Source organism: Salvelinus sp. IW2-2015, linkage group LG4q.1:29 (genome assembly GCF_002910315.2).
Source record: "Salvelinus sp. IW2-2015 linkage group LG4q.1:29, ASM291031v2, whole genome shotgun sequence".
NCBI lineage: Eukaryota > Metazoa > Chordata > Actinopteri > Salmoniformes > Salmonidae > Salvelinus > Salvelinus sp. IW2-2015.
This window is the reverse complement of record NC_036842.1, coordinates 8,904,742-8,921,945: the sequence shown is the minus strand read 5'-3', so window position 1 is coordinate 8,921,945 and position 17,204 is coordinate 8,904,742. Positions and strand designations below refer to the sequence as shown.

The 17,204-nt window shown below is 42.9% G+C and overlaps 1 protein-coding gene across 2 annotated transcripts in view; it reads right to left on the bottom strand.

Moving 5' to 3' along the window:
- The window catches only part of LOC111961385 (poly [ADP-ribose] polymerase tankyrase-1), a 232,352-nt gene that overhangs the window by 205,362 nt on the left and 9,786 nt on the right, over positions 1–17,204 (bottom strand). For both annotated transcript variants that reach the window (XM_023983607.2, XM_023983608.2), the window contains exon 3: positions 13,517–13,612. In XM_023983607.2, coding sequence (XP_023839375.1) covers positions 13,517–13,612 — 96 coding nt within the window. The remainder of the gene's footprint in view (positions 1–13,516; positions 13,613–17,204) is intronic.

The window sequence follows — 17,204 nt, the reverse complement described above, 5'->3', positions numbered from 1 at the left end:
AAATGGCTCTCACCGTGGTTCGCTGGAGTCACAAAGCCTTAGAAATGGCTTTGTAACCCTTCCAGACTGATAAATGTTATTTACTTTGTTTCTCATCTATTCCTGAATTTCTTTGGATCGCGGCATGATGTCTTGCTTTTTGAGATCTTTTGGCCTACTTCACTTTGTCAGACAGGTTCTATTTAAGTGATTTCTTGATTCAACAGGTTTGGCAATAAATCGGGCCTGGGTGTGGCTAGTGAAATTTTACTCAGCTTTCCAAAAAATGTGATTAACCACAGTAAATTCATGATTTAACAAGGGGGGGGGGGGGGGGMGSYTAATTACTTTGTCACATAGGGCCATGAAGGTTCGGATAGCTTTTTTCCCTTAAATAAAATTAGCACTTAAACTGCATTGTGTGTTTACTTGGGTTATCTTTGTGTAATATTAACATTTGTTTGATAATCTGAAACATTTAATTGTGACAAATGTGATAAAAAATAAGAAATCAGGAAGGGGGCAAATACTTTTTCACAGCACTGTGTGAATATATTTTTTTATTTCACCTTTATTTAACTAGTCAAGTCAGTTAAGAACAAATTCATATTTACAATGACGGCCTACCAAAAGGAAAAAGGCCTCCTGCGAGGATGGGTGCTGGGATAATAAAAAGTTAAAAAGTAGGACAAAGCACACATCACGACAAGATAGACACCACAACACTACATAAAGAGAGACCTAAGACAACACAGCATGGCAACAACACAACATGACAGCAGCACAACATGGTAGCAGCACAAAACATGGTACAAACATTATTGGGCACAGATAACAGCAAAGGCAAGAGGGAGAGACAACAATACATCACACGAAGCAGCCACAACTGTCAGTAAGAGTGTCCATGATTGAGTCTTTGAATGAAGAGATGGAGATAAAACTGTCCAGTTTGAGTGTTTTTGTGGCTCGTTCCAGTCCACTAGCTGCAGCGAACTGAAAAGAGGAGCGACTCAGGGATGTGTGTGCTTTGGGGACTTTTAACAGAATGTGACTGGCAGAACAGGTGTATGTGGAGGATGAGGAGGTATCTCAGGGGGGAGTGAGGCCTAAGAGGGTTTTATAAATAAGCATCAACCAGTGGGTCTTGCGTCGGGTACACTGAGATGGACAGTTTACTGAGGAGTGCAGAGTATATACAGTGCATTCGGAAAGTCTTCAGACCCCTTGACTTTCCCAAATTTTGTTACATTACAACCTTATTCTAAAATCTACTAAATTATTTTCCCCCCATCAATCTACACACAATACCCCCTAATGACAAAGCACAAAGAGGTTTTTAGAAATGTTTGCAAATTTACAAAACTGAAATATCAGATTTACATAAGTATTCAGACCCTTTATTCAGTACTTGTTGAAGCACCTTTGGCAGCGATTAAAGCATTGAGTCTTCTTGGGTATGACGCTTGCCACACCTGTATTTGGGGAGTTTCTCTCAATCTTCTATGCAGATCCTCTCAAGCTCTGTCGGGTTGGAAGGGGAGCGTTGCTGCACAGCTATTTTCAGGTCTCTCCAGAGATGTTAGATCGGGTTCAAGTCCGGGATCTGGCTGAACCACTCAAAGACAGAGACTTGTCCCGAAGCCACTCCTGCGTTGTCTTGGCTGTGTGCTTAGGGTCGTTGTCCTGTTGGAAGGTGAACCGTCGCCCCAGTCTGAGGTCCTGAGCGCTCTGGAGCAGGTTTTCATCAAGGATCTCCCTGTACTTTGCACCGTTCATATTTGTTCGATCCTGACTAGTCTCCCAGTCCCTGCTGCTGAAAAACATGCCCACAGCATGATGCTGCCACCACCATGCTTCACCGTAGGGATGGTGCCAGGTTTCCTCCAGACATGACGCTTGGCATTCAGGCCAAAGAGTTCAATCTTGCTTTCATCAGACCAGAGAATCTTGTTTCTCATGGTCTGAGAATCCTTTAGGTGCCTTTTGGCAAACTCCAAGCGGGCTGTGCCATTTACTGAGGATTGGCTTCCGTTTGGCCACGCTACGATAAAGATCTGATTGGTGGAGTGCTGCAGAGATGGTTGTCCTACTGGAAGGTTCTCCCATCTCCACGGAGGAACTCTGGAGCTCTGTCAGAGAGGCCACTGGGTTCTTGGTCACCTCCCTGACCAAGGCCCTTCTCCCCCGATTGCTCAGTTTGGCCGGGTGGCCAGCTCTAGGAAGCGTCTTGGTGGCTCCAAACTTCTTCCATTTAAGAATGATGGAGGCCACTTTGTTCTTGGGGACCTTCAATACTGCAGACATTCTTTGGTACCCTTCCCCAGATCTGTGCCTCGACAATCCTGTGTCGGAGCTCTACGAACGATTCCGTCGACCTCATGGCTTGGTTTTTGCTCTGACATGCACTGTCAACTGTGGGACCTTATATAGACAGGTGTGTCCCTTTCCAAATAATGTCCAATCAATTTAATTTATCACAGGTGGACTCCAATCAAGTTGTCGAATCATCTCAAGCAGTGGTGTAAAGTACTTAAGTAAAAATACTTAAGTCATTTTTAGGGTACCTGTACTTAACTTTTACTTCACTACATTCCTAAAGAAAATAATATACTTTTTACTTAATTTTCCCTGACACCCAAAAGTACTCATTACATTTTGACCTGCTGTTTTCAAATCTCTAAAGACCGCAGGAGCGGTAGAGATACTCTTAATGATCGGCTATGAAAAGCCAACTGACATTTACTCCAGAGGTGCTGACTTGCTGCACCCTCAACAACTACTGTGATTATTATTATTTGACCATGCTGGTCATTTATGAACATTTGAACATCTTGGCCATGTTCTGTTATAATCTCCACCCGGCACAGCCAGAAGAGGACTGGCCACCCCTCATAGCATGGTTCCTCTCTAGGTTTCTTCTAAGGTTTTGGCCTTTCTAGGGAGTTTTTCCTAGCCACCGTGCTTCTACACCTGCATTGCTTGCTGTTTGGGGTTTTAGGCTGGGTTTCTGTACAGCACTTTGAGATATCAGCTGATGTACGAAGGGCTATATAAATACATTTGATTTGATTTGAATGCTTAGCAGGACAGGAAAATTATCCAATTCACAAACTTAACAAGAGAATATCCTGGTCATCCCTACTGCCTCTGATCTGGCGGACTGACGAAACACAAATGCTTGTAAATTATGTCTGAATGTTCCATCTGGTTTGTTTAATATAGGGAATTTGAAATGTATACTTTTACTTTCAATTCTTAAGTATATCTGAGCAATTACATTTACTTTTGATACTTAAGTATATTTAAAATCAAATACTTTTAGAACTTTATTCAAGTAGTATTTTACTGAGTGACTTTCACTTGAGTAATTTTCTAATAAGGTATCTATACTTTTACTCAAGTATGAAGATTGGGTACTTTTTCCACCACTGATCAAGGACGATCAATGGAAACAGGATGCACCTGAGGTCAACTTTGAGTCTCATAGCAAAGGGTCTAAATACGTATGTAAATAAGGTATTTCACAGTTTTTTTTATATATACATTTGCAAACATTTCTAAAAACCTTTTCTCGCTTTGTCATTATGCGGTATTGTGTTTAGATTGATGAGGAACATGTTTAATTTTATCCATTTTAGAACACGGCTGTAAAAAAGGGAAGTCTGAATACTTTCCTAATGCACTGTACATATACAAACATATTTCCACGCTATGAGGTTGGAATAATACTGTAAAATTGTGAAAATTATCATGTAAGAGGTTTTTAAAAAGACTGCCTGAAATTTCTGCATGTTTTGTTAGGATGCTGTTTTGGCCTTCCATGGTGACATCACCATGTGGTAAATTAGGTAATAGACCAATAAGAAAGAGTTCCAAACCTCCCTGCCAATAACATCTAATTTTCAGTTTTCCCCTCCCCACTCCCAGACAATCGTAGCAACATTCTTGCTTGAGAAATTGCTAAAAAGTAGTTTGTTTTCTATTAAAATGGCCAAAAATAATCAGATACTTAATTTTTTTTCCAGAAATAATTTAATATGGAGATAATAACTGCTTCAATGGACCTGTAACACTCTGTGAACCTATTGTCTCTGTGTAGCCTCAAGAGCAGCTGGTCTCAACGCACCCTCACTCTATCACTGTCCCTTTTAGCCAGCCTCTCTCTCCACTGCTCTCAGCGCCCTTCTCACTCCCTGTGATTCTAAGCACGGCGGTGGGGTGTGGTGGAGTGGGGCCGGGGCGGCTGAGAGCTGGGGGCACTGGGGCAGACATTTCATCAGTACCAGGTATGGGTCCTGGCTGCAGTAGAGGGAGAAGAGAAAGGGAGTGCCCACACAGCATCTTACTCATCTTGCTCAGGTTCTGGCACTCCTATCTAAATCTACATCTACCTCGCATAGGGGGTAGCGCTACAGGTGCTTCTGGGGCTAAACTTCAGACTCAAATCACGCACAGACCACTCGATCCAGCTCGGTCTGTGTCTTTCATTTGCAGAGTTGCAAAGACAATACAGCCAAAATGACATCCAAATAAGCACCCGATACTAAATGGGTGCAATGTCGACTTGCTTCAGCATGTACAATCTGCATAAATGTTCCTCCATCTTCTTATCTGCATGTCATTGTGTTCTGTTGGAGAGGTCTCCCATCATATTGGGGACCATCTTCCCCCCTCCCCGGGGCCGAAAGAACATCCTACTCATCATACTGGGGCCTCTCAACATGCCTTGCATTTTTCCATCACAAGATGAGATGTGTGAAACAACATTACATGATCCTTTTCATACCCAGAGTACAGCTAATTTAATTTCAAGTCATCTGGAAAAAGTCAATAATTCAACAGTGATTAATCTGTGTGTGGAGGACGACGTGGAGCAGCATGTATCAAGCTGTGTTATAAGGAGATTTCTTTAATGCAAGCTTTGAGGATCCAACAAAAGACTAACCCCGGGTGTCGTCCGTAACACTAAATTACTTCTATCCGGGATTTGAAAATGCATTTTCGTAGCAGTTAGTTACGGATTACATGTAGGGATATATTCTCCGCTCAGGAACCGTGGCAACACTTCAAGCTTTGCTGGAACGGCGTAGATCTAAATTTATCATCGCTACAGGATATTTGTTCCCCGTCACCCGGGTAGTTTATAGGTCAATATAATCTTTAATCAAACAGTGTACTCGCTGTTCGCACTGAGGTAGAAGAACTGAATAACAGCTCTAAATCCATCCAAAATGCAGCCTGCAACTAGGAGTACACTACAGACAGGGGCTAACAGTAACGCACTGTGCCACAGTGTTTTGAAGTACGGTGTGGACTCCCAGGTGTGGCATCTTTAAAAGAAGATACCATTTCTCATCTGGTGCCCTCTAGAAAACAACATGTCAATGTAAAACAAGCTAGACCAGAGTAGAGTATGATGTACAGTCCTGTGGATGAGAGGAGTCAGTTTACTCTAGGTTGGTACACGAACGTCAGAGTCTTTGACGGTTCCTAGACCGCAATAGTCAATCATAAGTTAATAGAATTATATTGGCTGTTATTACTGTGTATACACAGTACGTCTAGCTTATTTCATATGACAGATCTATATAGATTGCATGTCACTTACCTCATATCACAGACATAGATAACTGGTAGAACATACCAGATATCGCATGATTACACTGTGCTCTTGTCCATGGGGTAAGTTTGGAACAAAACCTAGCCCATAGCCTCTAACACAGTTCTTACGGTGAGATGGTTATGGTTTGTCGCTTTGTGCCTTTTCACAGCCAAAGGCTTGGGCTTTTTCCTCGAGACATCAGTCCTGTTACTACTGTATAAGCTAAAACCCAGAGGATGTATAACACAGCCAGAGCAACACCAGGATCATTGAGCCTCTGCTTGGTCCTCTGTTCAAGACTAACCTTGAGGGGGATTGTTTATGTAACACAGTCAGCACAATACAACGTCCACTCCTTTTAGGTAGGCCAACTGAGAAAGCACAACATTATCCTGCTATGAATGGGAAAAGCCTCGTAAGAGCCCTGCAAATAGGTTTCAGCGAATGATTTGACAATCTATTGCAATCAAGTATAATTTTAGTACGACGTATCCTTGGTTTCTACATTATTATAAACGTATTCCAATGTCTAAGCTAAGTGCTGAATAAAAAGAAGACATTCAACCCACATGCAGTGCCTCTGTTCTATTCTCCCCTTGTTTCATTGAAGTGCCATTGAAAGAGTTTTTGATGGTCTGCATAAAGAACATCCATATCGATCCAATCTGGCAAAAATATTGCAGAGGAAAAAAGACGGACTCCTCAAAATGTTGTCGGTCTTGTCTCCACTCGTGACATTAGAACTGAGCTCTATATTACAAGGAGAAGATTGTGCCAGGCGAGGAGACAAAACTAAGTGTCAGTGGAATCTCCTTTTCAAGATAACAGTCCTATAGTTTCTCTATCTCAGAGAGAGAAACTGTGTGGGTGTCTTGTTCTTCTGTACTCGTGGGCACCTGAAATCCCCAAAAGTCACCACAAGGATAGTAAAACAAGGAAAAAACTCCCTCGTGGGGACATTTCCCACATCCCCGCGAGGACAACAGCTATTTTAAGCTTAGGGGTTAGGTTTAGGGTTACAATTAGGGTTGGGGGTTGGGTTTAAGTCAGGGGAAAAGGATTTTGAGTAGAAATCAAATATAGGTCCCCATGAGGATAGAAAAACAAGTGTGGCGTTTATTCTAATATCCAAATTAACGTTAGTATTCGAATACTTGTGTGAGTATATATTTTTGCGATAAAAAATGCCTATTTTAACACGTGTAGCTTGTTGTTTTTGTTGGCCAATCAAAGTGGCAAAGAGGCTCAATGTGTAGCAAGTGGAGTGAGAGTTCACTAACGCAAAGCAAGATGGAATAAAGTTACAGAATTAAAATGTTAGCGAATTGAGAAGTAGTAGGCCACAACGAGCAACCAAAAGGTAGATTATTGTTTTATCTGAATGGGTTTGGGGAGGTAGCCTCAATTATCCTAGCTAGCTATAGCTGGCTAGCTTAGCTAGCTTCTCTAGTAGGCTGGACAGATGACATTTTAAACAATGCTTTTTTCTGCTAAAAGTTAGTTCTTCGCATCCACCGTAGAGCCCAGTTTCATAATATGACCATATTTCCAAGCTGCTTGTCGTCGTTTTGAAGTAATCACGAAAAAACAGGCCTTATTTTGGGTCATTCTTCACCCTGCCTATTAGTTCTATTGAGCACCATGGCACCAACTCGCCTTCCGAACGTTCTATTCCCAGCTTATTGTTTTTCGTCTATTGTTGGCAATGAGACCTGCTCACGTTGTTAGAAGTTAAAATGTAAACAAAAAAATTACTCATGGAACTCCGATAGAACTCTGTCCTATTGATTCCTATAGGGGAAATATAGGCATGTCGGTCTATTTCGTCAAATATCTTGCAATGTGTATATTTCGATTTTCTTCTGGTCGGACGTCATTTAAATCAAAAGAATCTCCTCTTTCTAATTATGTAGATCTGGGCAGCGAGCTTGGTTGTCATCAAATGCTAGCCCCAAAATACTTTTTGCCCTTGGAACGCTGAGCTTCCCCCATTGTTTTCCTATGGAGAGGCATGCCGGTCTATTTCGCCAAATATCTCACCATGTGTAAATTTAGATTTTTTCAAGTCGGGCACCATTTCAATCAGGAGAACCTCCTCTTTGTAATTATGTATGTCTGGGCAGCGAGCTCTTTTGTCATCGATCACTAGACTAGAAATAGTCAGAAGTTTTCATTTTTTCCCTACTTTCATTACGCAGACATAAGCACAGTTGACACCATCGAGGTGCAGATGTTTACTTACTACACAAGTAGTTTTTTTCCAGTTTTGTCCGACGAACAGATTGTAGTGGTAAAATAAAAAGGGATACATTGTTTTGTGCATTTTAGGCGAAATGAAATTCTAAGCATCAATCCAGTCAAAACAGGCTCCGCGAGCATTCAATTCCATTCATTTGCTATGGGCTCGCGCTAGTGTTCCAGCTTAGCCAATGTTCTTTTGCTGTTTTTCAGACTTGGGTGAATTGTAACTCGTTCTATTTAGAGGTCGACAAATTAATCGGAATGGCCGATTAATTAGGGCCGTTTTCATAACAATCGGCAATCGGTATTTTTGGACACCGATTTGGACGTTTTTTTTGTGTTTTTTTACACCTTTATCTAACTAGGCAAGTCAGTTAAGAACACATTCTTATTTTAAATGAAGGCCTAGTAACGGTGGGTTAACTACCTTGTTCAGGGGCAGAATGACAGATTTTTACCTTGTCAGCTTGGGAATTCGTTTTTGCAACCTTCCAGTTACTAGTCCAACTCTCTAACCACCTGCCTTACATTGCACTCCACAAGGAGCCTGCATGGCAGGCTGACTACCTGTTACGCGAGGGCAGCAAGAAGCCATGGTAAGTTGCTAGCTAGCATTAAACTTATCTTATAAAAAACAATCAATCTGAATATAATCACTAGTTAACTAATCATGGGTGATATTACTAGTTTATGTAACGTGTCCTACGTTGCATATAATCGATGCGGTGCCTGTTAATTTCTCATCGGATCACAGCCTACTTTGTCAAACGGGTGATGATTTAGCACTGTCGTTGCACCAAACCTAACCATAAACATCAATGTCTTTCTTTAAAATCAATACACAAGTATATATTTTTAAACCTGCATATTTAGTTAATATTTCCTGCTAACATGAATTTCTTACAATTAGGGAAATTGTGTCACTTCTCTTGCGTTCCGTGCAAGCAGTCTGGGTATATGCAGCAGTTTGGGCCGCCTGGCTCGCTGCGAACTGTGTGAAGTCCATTTATTCCTAACAAAGACCGTAATTAATTTGCCAGAATTGTACATAATTATGACATAACATTGAAGGTTGTGCAATGTGACAGCAATATTTAGACTTAGGGATGCCACCCATTAGATAAAATATGGAACGGTTCCGTATTTCACTGAAAGAATAAACGTTTTGCTTTCGAAATTATAGTTTCCGGATTCGACCATATCAATGACCAAAGGTTCGTATTTCTGTGCGTTATGTTATAATTAAGTCTATGATTTGATATTTGATAGAGCAGTCTGACTGAGCAATGGTAGGCAGCAGCAGGCTCGTAAGCATTCATTCAAACAGCACTTTCGTGCGTTTGCCAGCAGCTCTTCGCAATGCTTCAAGCATTGAGCTGTTTTTGACTCCAATCAATTCCCGAGATTAGACTGGTGTAACRGATGTGAAATGGCTAGCTAGTTAGCGGGGTGCGCGCTAATAGCGTTTCAATTGGTGACGTCACTCGCTCTGAGACTTGGAGTAGTTGTTCCCCTTGCTCAGCAAGGGCCGCGGCTTTTGTGGAGCGATGGGTAACGATGCTTCGAGGGTGGCTGTTGTCGATGTGTTCCTGGTTCGAGCCCAGGTAGGYGCGAGGAGASGGACGGAAGCTATACTGTTACACTGGCAATACTAAAGTGCCTATAAGAACATCCAATAGTCAAAGGTATATGAAATACAAATGGTATAGAGAGAAATAGTCCTATAATTCATATAATAACTACAACCTAAAACTTCTTACCTGGGAATATTGAAGACTTAAAAAGGAACCACCAGCTTTCATATGTTCTCATGTTCTGAGCAAGGAACTTAAACATTAGCTTTCTTACATGGCACACATTGCACTTTTACTTTCTTCTCTAACACTTTGTTTTTGCATTATTTAAACCAAATTGAACATGTTTCATTATTTATTTGAGGCTAAAATGATTTTATTGATGTATTATATTGAGGTAAAAGAAAAGTGTTCATTCAGTATTATTGTAATTGTCATTATTACAAATCAAAATAAATCGGTATCGGCTTTTGTTGGTCCTCCAATAAATCGGTATCGGCGTTGGAAAATCATAATCGGCTGACCTCTAGTTCTATTGTCCAGCCTCTCTCTAGGCTACTTCAGTCAAGACAGGCACCGTTATATGTGATGATAAATAACACTGTGGCTGCTACAAGTTAGCTTGTCTTGGCTGTAGCCTAGTTGCCGTGGCTAGTGGCTACTGTGACACTCCATCTCCCTCCCGTCTACTCGCTCCAAGCCCCTTTACAGCAATAGAGTACCAGCCTCTCTCCCTCACACAGCAGTGATCAGGTTAAAACAATTAAATAAAAAAAAGTAACAAAACAAACTGTTTAATTTTAAAAATCATGTATTTAGAATATCCAGATTTAGGGCAAAAATTCATGATACTATTTGAATAGTAAAATTGTTTTAAACCCCCTTCCCTAGTATGTGTGTGAACACTGTTAGCTTTGCTCTGGGAGAGAGCGTCGGGGCCTTGAGCAGCATGAGGGTCGGACAGAGTGCTGGCGCAAAGTGCAGAGAGAGATAAGAAAAGTCGATATGTAACAATTATCTGGAGTACTCCAGTGACTGGAGGGGTTCTCCTCTCGCTGCTACACTATTTATACAGACAGTACAGTCCTCTCTCGCTGCTACACTATTTATACAGACAGTACAGTCCTCTCTCTGCTACCTATTTATACAGACAGTACAGTCCTCTCTGCACACTATTTAATACGACACATACAGTCCTCTCGTCTGCTACACTATTTACTACAGAATCTACAGTCCCTCTCTCTGCTACAAACTATTATACAGAACGTACAGCCTCTCGCTAGCTACACAACTATTTATACAGACAGTACAGTCCCTCTCTCTGCTACACTATTATACAGACAGTAAGTCCTCTCTCGTGCTACCTATTTATACAGGACAGTACAGTCCTCTCTCTGCTACACTATTATACAGACAGTACAGTCCTCTCGCTGCTACACTATTTATACAGACAGTACAGTCCTCTTCTCTACACTATTTATACAAGCAGTACAGTCCTCTTCGCTGCTACACTATTTATACAGACAGTACAGTCCTCTCTCGCGGCTACAACTATTTATACAGACAGTACAAGTCCTCTCTCGCTGCTACACTATTTATACAGACAGTAAGTCCTCTCTCGTGCTACAACTATTTATACAGACAGTACAGTCCTCTCTTGCTGCTACAATACTATTTCAGACAGTACATGTCCTCTCGCTGCTACACTATTATAAAGACAGTACAGTCCTCTCTCTGCTACACTATTTATACAAGCAGTACAGTCCTTCTCTGCTCATATTTATACAGACAGTCAGTCCTCGCTCACTTTTATACAACCAGTACAGTCCTCTCGCTGCTACACTATTATATACAGACAGACAGTCCTCTCGCTGCTACACTATTTATACAGACAGTACAGTCCTCTCGCTGCTACAACTTTATTACAGACAGTACAGTCCTCTCTCGCTGCTACACTATTTATACAGACAGTACAGTCCTCTCTCGCTGCTACACTATTTATACAGACAGTACAGTCCTCTCTCGCTGCTACACTTATATACAGCCAGTACAGTCCTCCTCTGGCTACACACTATTTATACAGACAGTACAGTCTCTCTCTGCTACACTATTTATACAGACAGTACAGTCCCTCTCGCTGCTAACTTTATACAGACAGTAAGTCCTCTCGCTGCTACACTATTTATACAGACAGTACAGTCCTCTCTCGCTGCTACACTATTTAACAGACAGTACAGTCCTCTCTCGCTGCTACACATTTTTATACAGACAGTACAGTCCTCTCTCGCTGCTACACTATTTATACAGAACAGTACAGTCCTCTCTCGCTGCTACACTATTTATAACAGACAGTACAGTCCTCTCTCGCTGCTACACTATTTATACAGACAGTACAGTCCTCTCTCGCTGCTACACTATTTATACAGACCAGCACAGTCCTCTCTCGCTGCTACAACTATTTATACAGACAGTACAGTCCTCTCGCTGCTACACTATTTATACAGACAGTCACAGTCCTCTCTCGCTGCTACACTATTTATACAGACAGTACAGTCCTCCTCGCTGCTACACTTTTATACAGACAGTACAGTCCTCTCGCTGCTACACTATTTATACAGACAGTACAGTCCCTCTCTCGTGCTACACTATTTATACAGACAGTACAGTCCTCTCTCGCTGCTACAACTATTTACAGACATAAAGTCCTCTCTCGCTGCTACACTATTTAATACAGACAGTACAGTCCTCTCTCTGCTACACTATTTATACAGACATACAGTCCCTCTCGCTGCTACACTTTTTATACAGACAGTACAGTCTCTCTCTGCTACACTATTTATACAGACAGTACAGTCCTCTCTCTGCTTCACTATTTATACAGACAGTACAGTCCTCTCTCGCTGCTACACTATTTATAACAGACAGTACAGTCCTCTCCTGCTTAACTATGTATAACAGACAGTACAGTCCTCTCTCGCTGCTACACTATTTATACAGACAGTACAGTCCTCTCTCGCTGCTACACTATTTATACAGACAATACAGTCCTCTCGGCTGCTCTATCTCAAACCATGAAAGTCGTCTGGTGATTGTTGATAGCCGGGTCATGATACTACAAGGCCAGAGTTTAGTGTGACAGTGATGGGCCTTTTCTACCTGGATCACATCAGTTCACTGACAGTGTCTCAAAAGGAAAGTCCTAGCAGGTGGTATAATTAAGATGTTGTATCAGCATCATTATACATCCAAGAAATCTAAACACACACGCACGGCTTAATACTGCGGTCTACACACAGCAATCAATAAGCTGAAGTTTGTGTCACGGTCATATTCAGCAACAGAGGACAAACAGGCAACAGTAAACAGTGGGTTGCTCTTCTTGCGTGCCACACTCCAACGTACTAAACGCTTTCTGAGTGTGTAATAGTCCTGTCTGCTCTCGTATCATGTGAATGTTTTGTTGTTGAATACTGTTATCAAAATCAGTTCACGTTTGCATCACATACAAAAGTTCCAGACAAATAACATCCTCTCTGTGATTTATGTTTACAAGGTGGGTGGGATAGCCTTTTAGGACAGTTCTCCGCTCTGTATCGCTCTTAAATTTATCTACCAGCCAGGGAATATGATGAAACCGCGTGAACAGAGAGAGCGTGAAAGAACAGAAACACAACGGAACAGCCTAATTATGGATTTGTCTGACTGCTGAAAGGAGAGAATCACACAACCAACTCACACACAAAATCAACAGATAAGACCATGGAAGAGGATGAAGGATAGAGTAGTGTGGATACAACTTATCTCTGGGAAAGAGCGAGAGAGAGGTGGAAGTAGAGGTGAGGCGCAAGAGGTCAGGTACATAGGAAGAGAGAAAGAGTGGTAGAGAGAGCGAGGGGTAGAGAGACTGCTAGAGGTGAAGGTATGTAGACACAAAGAGAAAGACTGGTAGATACAAAGAGAGATAGAGTGGTAGAGGTAGAGAGCGCGAGAGAGGTAGAGAGAAAGAGTGCAGTGGAGGTAGAGAGACTTAAGAGTGATAGAGGTAACCTGAGAGAAAGAAAGAGGGAGGAAGAGGTAAAATAAAATTTAAAAAAATACATAATAATCGCTCATCACTTACCAGTGAGCACAGCCTTGGCGGATGGGTCGGCAAGGTCCAGGGCACTCTTGCCGTCGGTGTTGCGAATGTTGGGGTCGGCTCCATGCTGGAGCAGCACTGTACAGGGGAAACAGAGACAGTAGCTGAGCTCAGGCAGGGACAGACACAGACCGCCGCTGCTAACACCAGGACTAGCGCTGCCGCCACTGCTGCCCGCTAGCACTCTCTGGCTCCGCGGCATGCTGCCGACATAAACATACATCGCACACCAGCGGTGCGTCGTGAGAACGGAGGACCGGAGCGACAGCAGGCAGCAAGAGGGGAAAAAACAACTGCCCAAACTGAATGCTGCGGTGGAGGTGAGGAGGGGAAAAAGCCATATTAGAAAAACAGGCAGGAGGACTCGGGCACTACCATGTGACTCCAGCACAGGTATGAGAGCAGAATATCAAAGCCCGCCTGCCTGCCTTTCTCTCTCTAGCCCAGGGTGGGAGAGGGAATGAGAGAGAGAGCGAGTGAGCGTGACAATAAAAGAGCAGAGGGTTAGAGACAGAGTAAGGGAGGGGAAAGAAGAGAGATGGGGGGAAAAAAGGACATGTTTCCCAGGGTGCAGCGTTTTAATCTCCCCCAGATGAGTGATTGTCTGAGTGGATGAACAGCAGAGACCTCGCTCGTAAGGAGACCAGCGGCCCCGAACTCTCAGCTCTATCCCAAAAAACACACGCGCACACACTACCAATCACATCCTGCAACACTACTATGCTTCAGTCGTTCTTCACTTCACACACCCACACTGCTCTATGTATTACCAAGGTTTACACACTGAACAATACACACAGAAGACACACAAAGGGAGAGAGGCAGAGAACTGCTCTGCACTCAAATCAGGGAGCAGGACAATGAAAGAAAGAAAGAGTCAATGGGGAGGGAGGTCGGGAGAGGAAAACAAGAGGGTCGGTTAAAGACAACTCCTACTCAATCTGGATCGCACCTCTCAAATCACATACACCCTTTTATACGCAGCAGAACAGGGTGAGGGTGCTAGCTTTCAGAGCCATTTGTCATCATACGTATTCAGTCAAGCGAGCAGCAGCAGCAGCTTTTCTCAACATCGCCACTCGGATGATCACTTGGCTAAATGGGAGCCCATGTCTGTCTGTCTGCCTGCCTGCCTCTCTCTCCTTCCACATCGGTGACGCACGCCACACGTTAACTCACCCATTCCTCAACACAAATGTGATTTAGCACTGCACCAAATCACATTGTCTTCCACATCCACTCCTGTCCTACTAGCCTGGTAACTAAAGGAGCAGGGAGACACTAAAGAGAAAGCCTTGGTGGAAGAAAGAGTGAACAAATCCAATGAAAAGGAGCCCTCTGTAAAATAGATATATGCTGGGCTATAGCAGCAGTCTCAGTCCTGTAACAGATTAATATGCAGGTAGGCTCTCATACGCTGCTGCGTTAGCTGGAGGCAGAGCAGAGAGCCGAGGTATGACAGGCAGTCAGTGGGAGTCTGATGGAGGGGTGGCCGTGCTGGTGGAGGGGGCAGTGGAGAGAGGGATGGGGCAGTGTGGAGGGGGCTTGGTGTCGTGTCAAGGCGTAAATGATGGCGACGGGGTGATTAAGATTCGCAGGTGCTCCTCTGACAGCTTGCCTGCCTATCTATCTGTCTGTCACACATGAGCGAGAGCGAGAGAGGGAGCAAGAGCGAGCGAGCTCAGCTGTTCCTGTACAGCAACAACACCTCCTTCCCCCTCATAATGTAAACCCACACAAGATACTTCAGTGACCTCCACCCTCCAAACACACACACACACACCAAAGAGAGACACTCCCAAAGCTGGAGTAGATGAGCCATTTGCCTTGCCGTCGTCGCTCACCCTGTTCCCATGGTGCTGCGCGTGCAGCTGGCTAACACGGCCAATAACACCTACAACAATGATAAACGAGAGGGCGGGAGAGTGCTCAGCATACAAACACCAGCCACTGTGGAGTGACAGAGCTAGCTGACAAGATGGAGAGGATGGAGGGGGCCTGATCATATCATCCTGATACTTAGGTGCTGACACGATGTGTATTGCCATTCTATACGTATTAGGATTCCATACTACGATTTCATTGCATTATGATGTTAGCCCACGCAACTCCATACACGCCGTCTGCCATTTGCCCGGTACAATTCTCCAATGCGCCAGTGGCCTTCAAAAGGTGAGCATTTCCCCACTGAAGTCAGTTACAACAACAAACTGCAGTCTGGTCAAGAGCCTGGTAAAGACGACGAGCACGCAGGTGAGCTTCTCCGGGACGGTTTCTGACCGTTTGCGCAGAAATTATTTGGTCGTGCATATGGCTGTTGCGGTGTCCCGTATTATCGCCACACCGGCAGTCATGAGTCATGAAGGCAGTTCAATTCCAAGTGACCGTTTAGTCACGGTAATTAGGCTTCTCCAAGTGATGGTCATTAGTAGCCTACCAAACTTGCTAACTGCCTGGTACTCAAGCACTCTATTGTCCCTCTAATCACTCTGACATCAATGCAAACGTAATCAAATCTAATCAAACACTTCATGAGAGCCCATGAGCTCATGTTGCGCAACATTTCTATATACTATGCAACTGCGCGAGAAGTGATGGTCGATATTAAAAAGAAGAGGATCCCATCATAGGCCCGGCCTACTATATTTATTTCTCAACTTTCTTCATATTTAGCACATCGGTTATATTTACAACAGGAGTATATCCAACCTGCCTGGCATGAAAATGAACCACGGAAAGGCGTCCTCCATTTGCTATTTAAGTGCATAGATTACATGTATTTTTCCCGCTGCCCCGTTTCGAGACAGGTGCATAATGGTCCATTCTATATCAAAACAAATTTCACACATATAGTATATGTAAAAACAAGATAAAATCAAGAAGTCAGATGGGTAACAATATTAGCCTATCACTTGTGAATGATGCCCAGCATAAGGCAAGAAACAATTCCTTTTTTTGCCGACTTTTTCGAATCAGTCGCACAACTCCTGTAGCCTAGCCCATAGGCCTATATGTTTAGATAAGGTTTCTATCACAACTAAAGTGGCCAAATAACTTATTAAAATGAAGCACATTAATCCGCTTTACAAGGTGTGTAGAGCCTTAAGCAGCGTGTGAGTTTCAAGTTAGGGGAAAATAATTTTCTCCATAAAAATGCATCTTAATAATAAAAGCATTACATGCATAATCGCATTTGCYGTCACTTATGATAATGGTATTTTCCCACTAAATGGAACATTTGCGCTTATAGCCTACTACCATGTGTGCATTGCTGCGCTTATAATGGAAGAAATAATTAACTATTAGGCTAACATTTTAAGCTAAACGTTCTGATCTGTTGCGTCAGCCATATTTCGTAAAAAAGGTATTAATTTGGGATCTATTGCATCTCACAACTGTCCCAGACTATGTTTGGAATATTTATTTATTGCACAGAATTGGTCAACTTTCGTACTATGGGGGATAGTAGGTTGACATAGGCTAGTGCTTTTGCTGTTCGTTAGGCCTACTCATTTTGTTGGCTGACGAAAAGTAAATGTGGACAGTCCTTCTAATATCTTCAATATGCACCTCAGAATTGGAAAAGGACCCGCGCAGTTGCATCCACGATGTGTCTGTCTTCACTTGTAGCCTGTATGAAAGACCCGATCACGTGATGGGGAGCCATGTG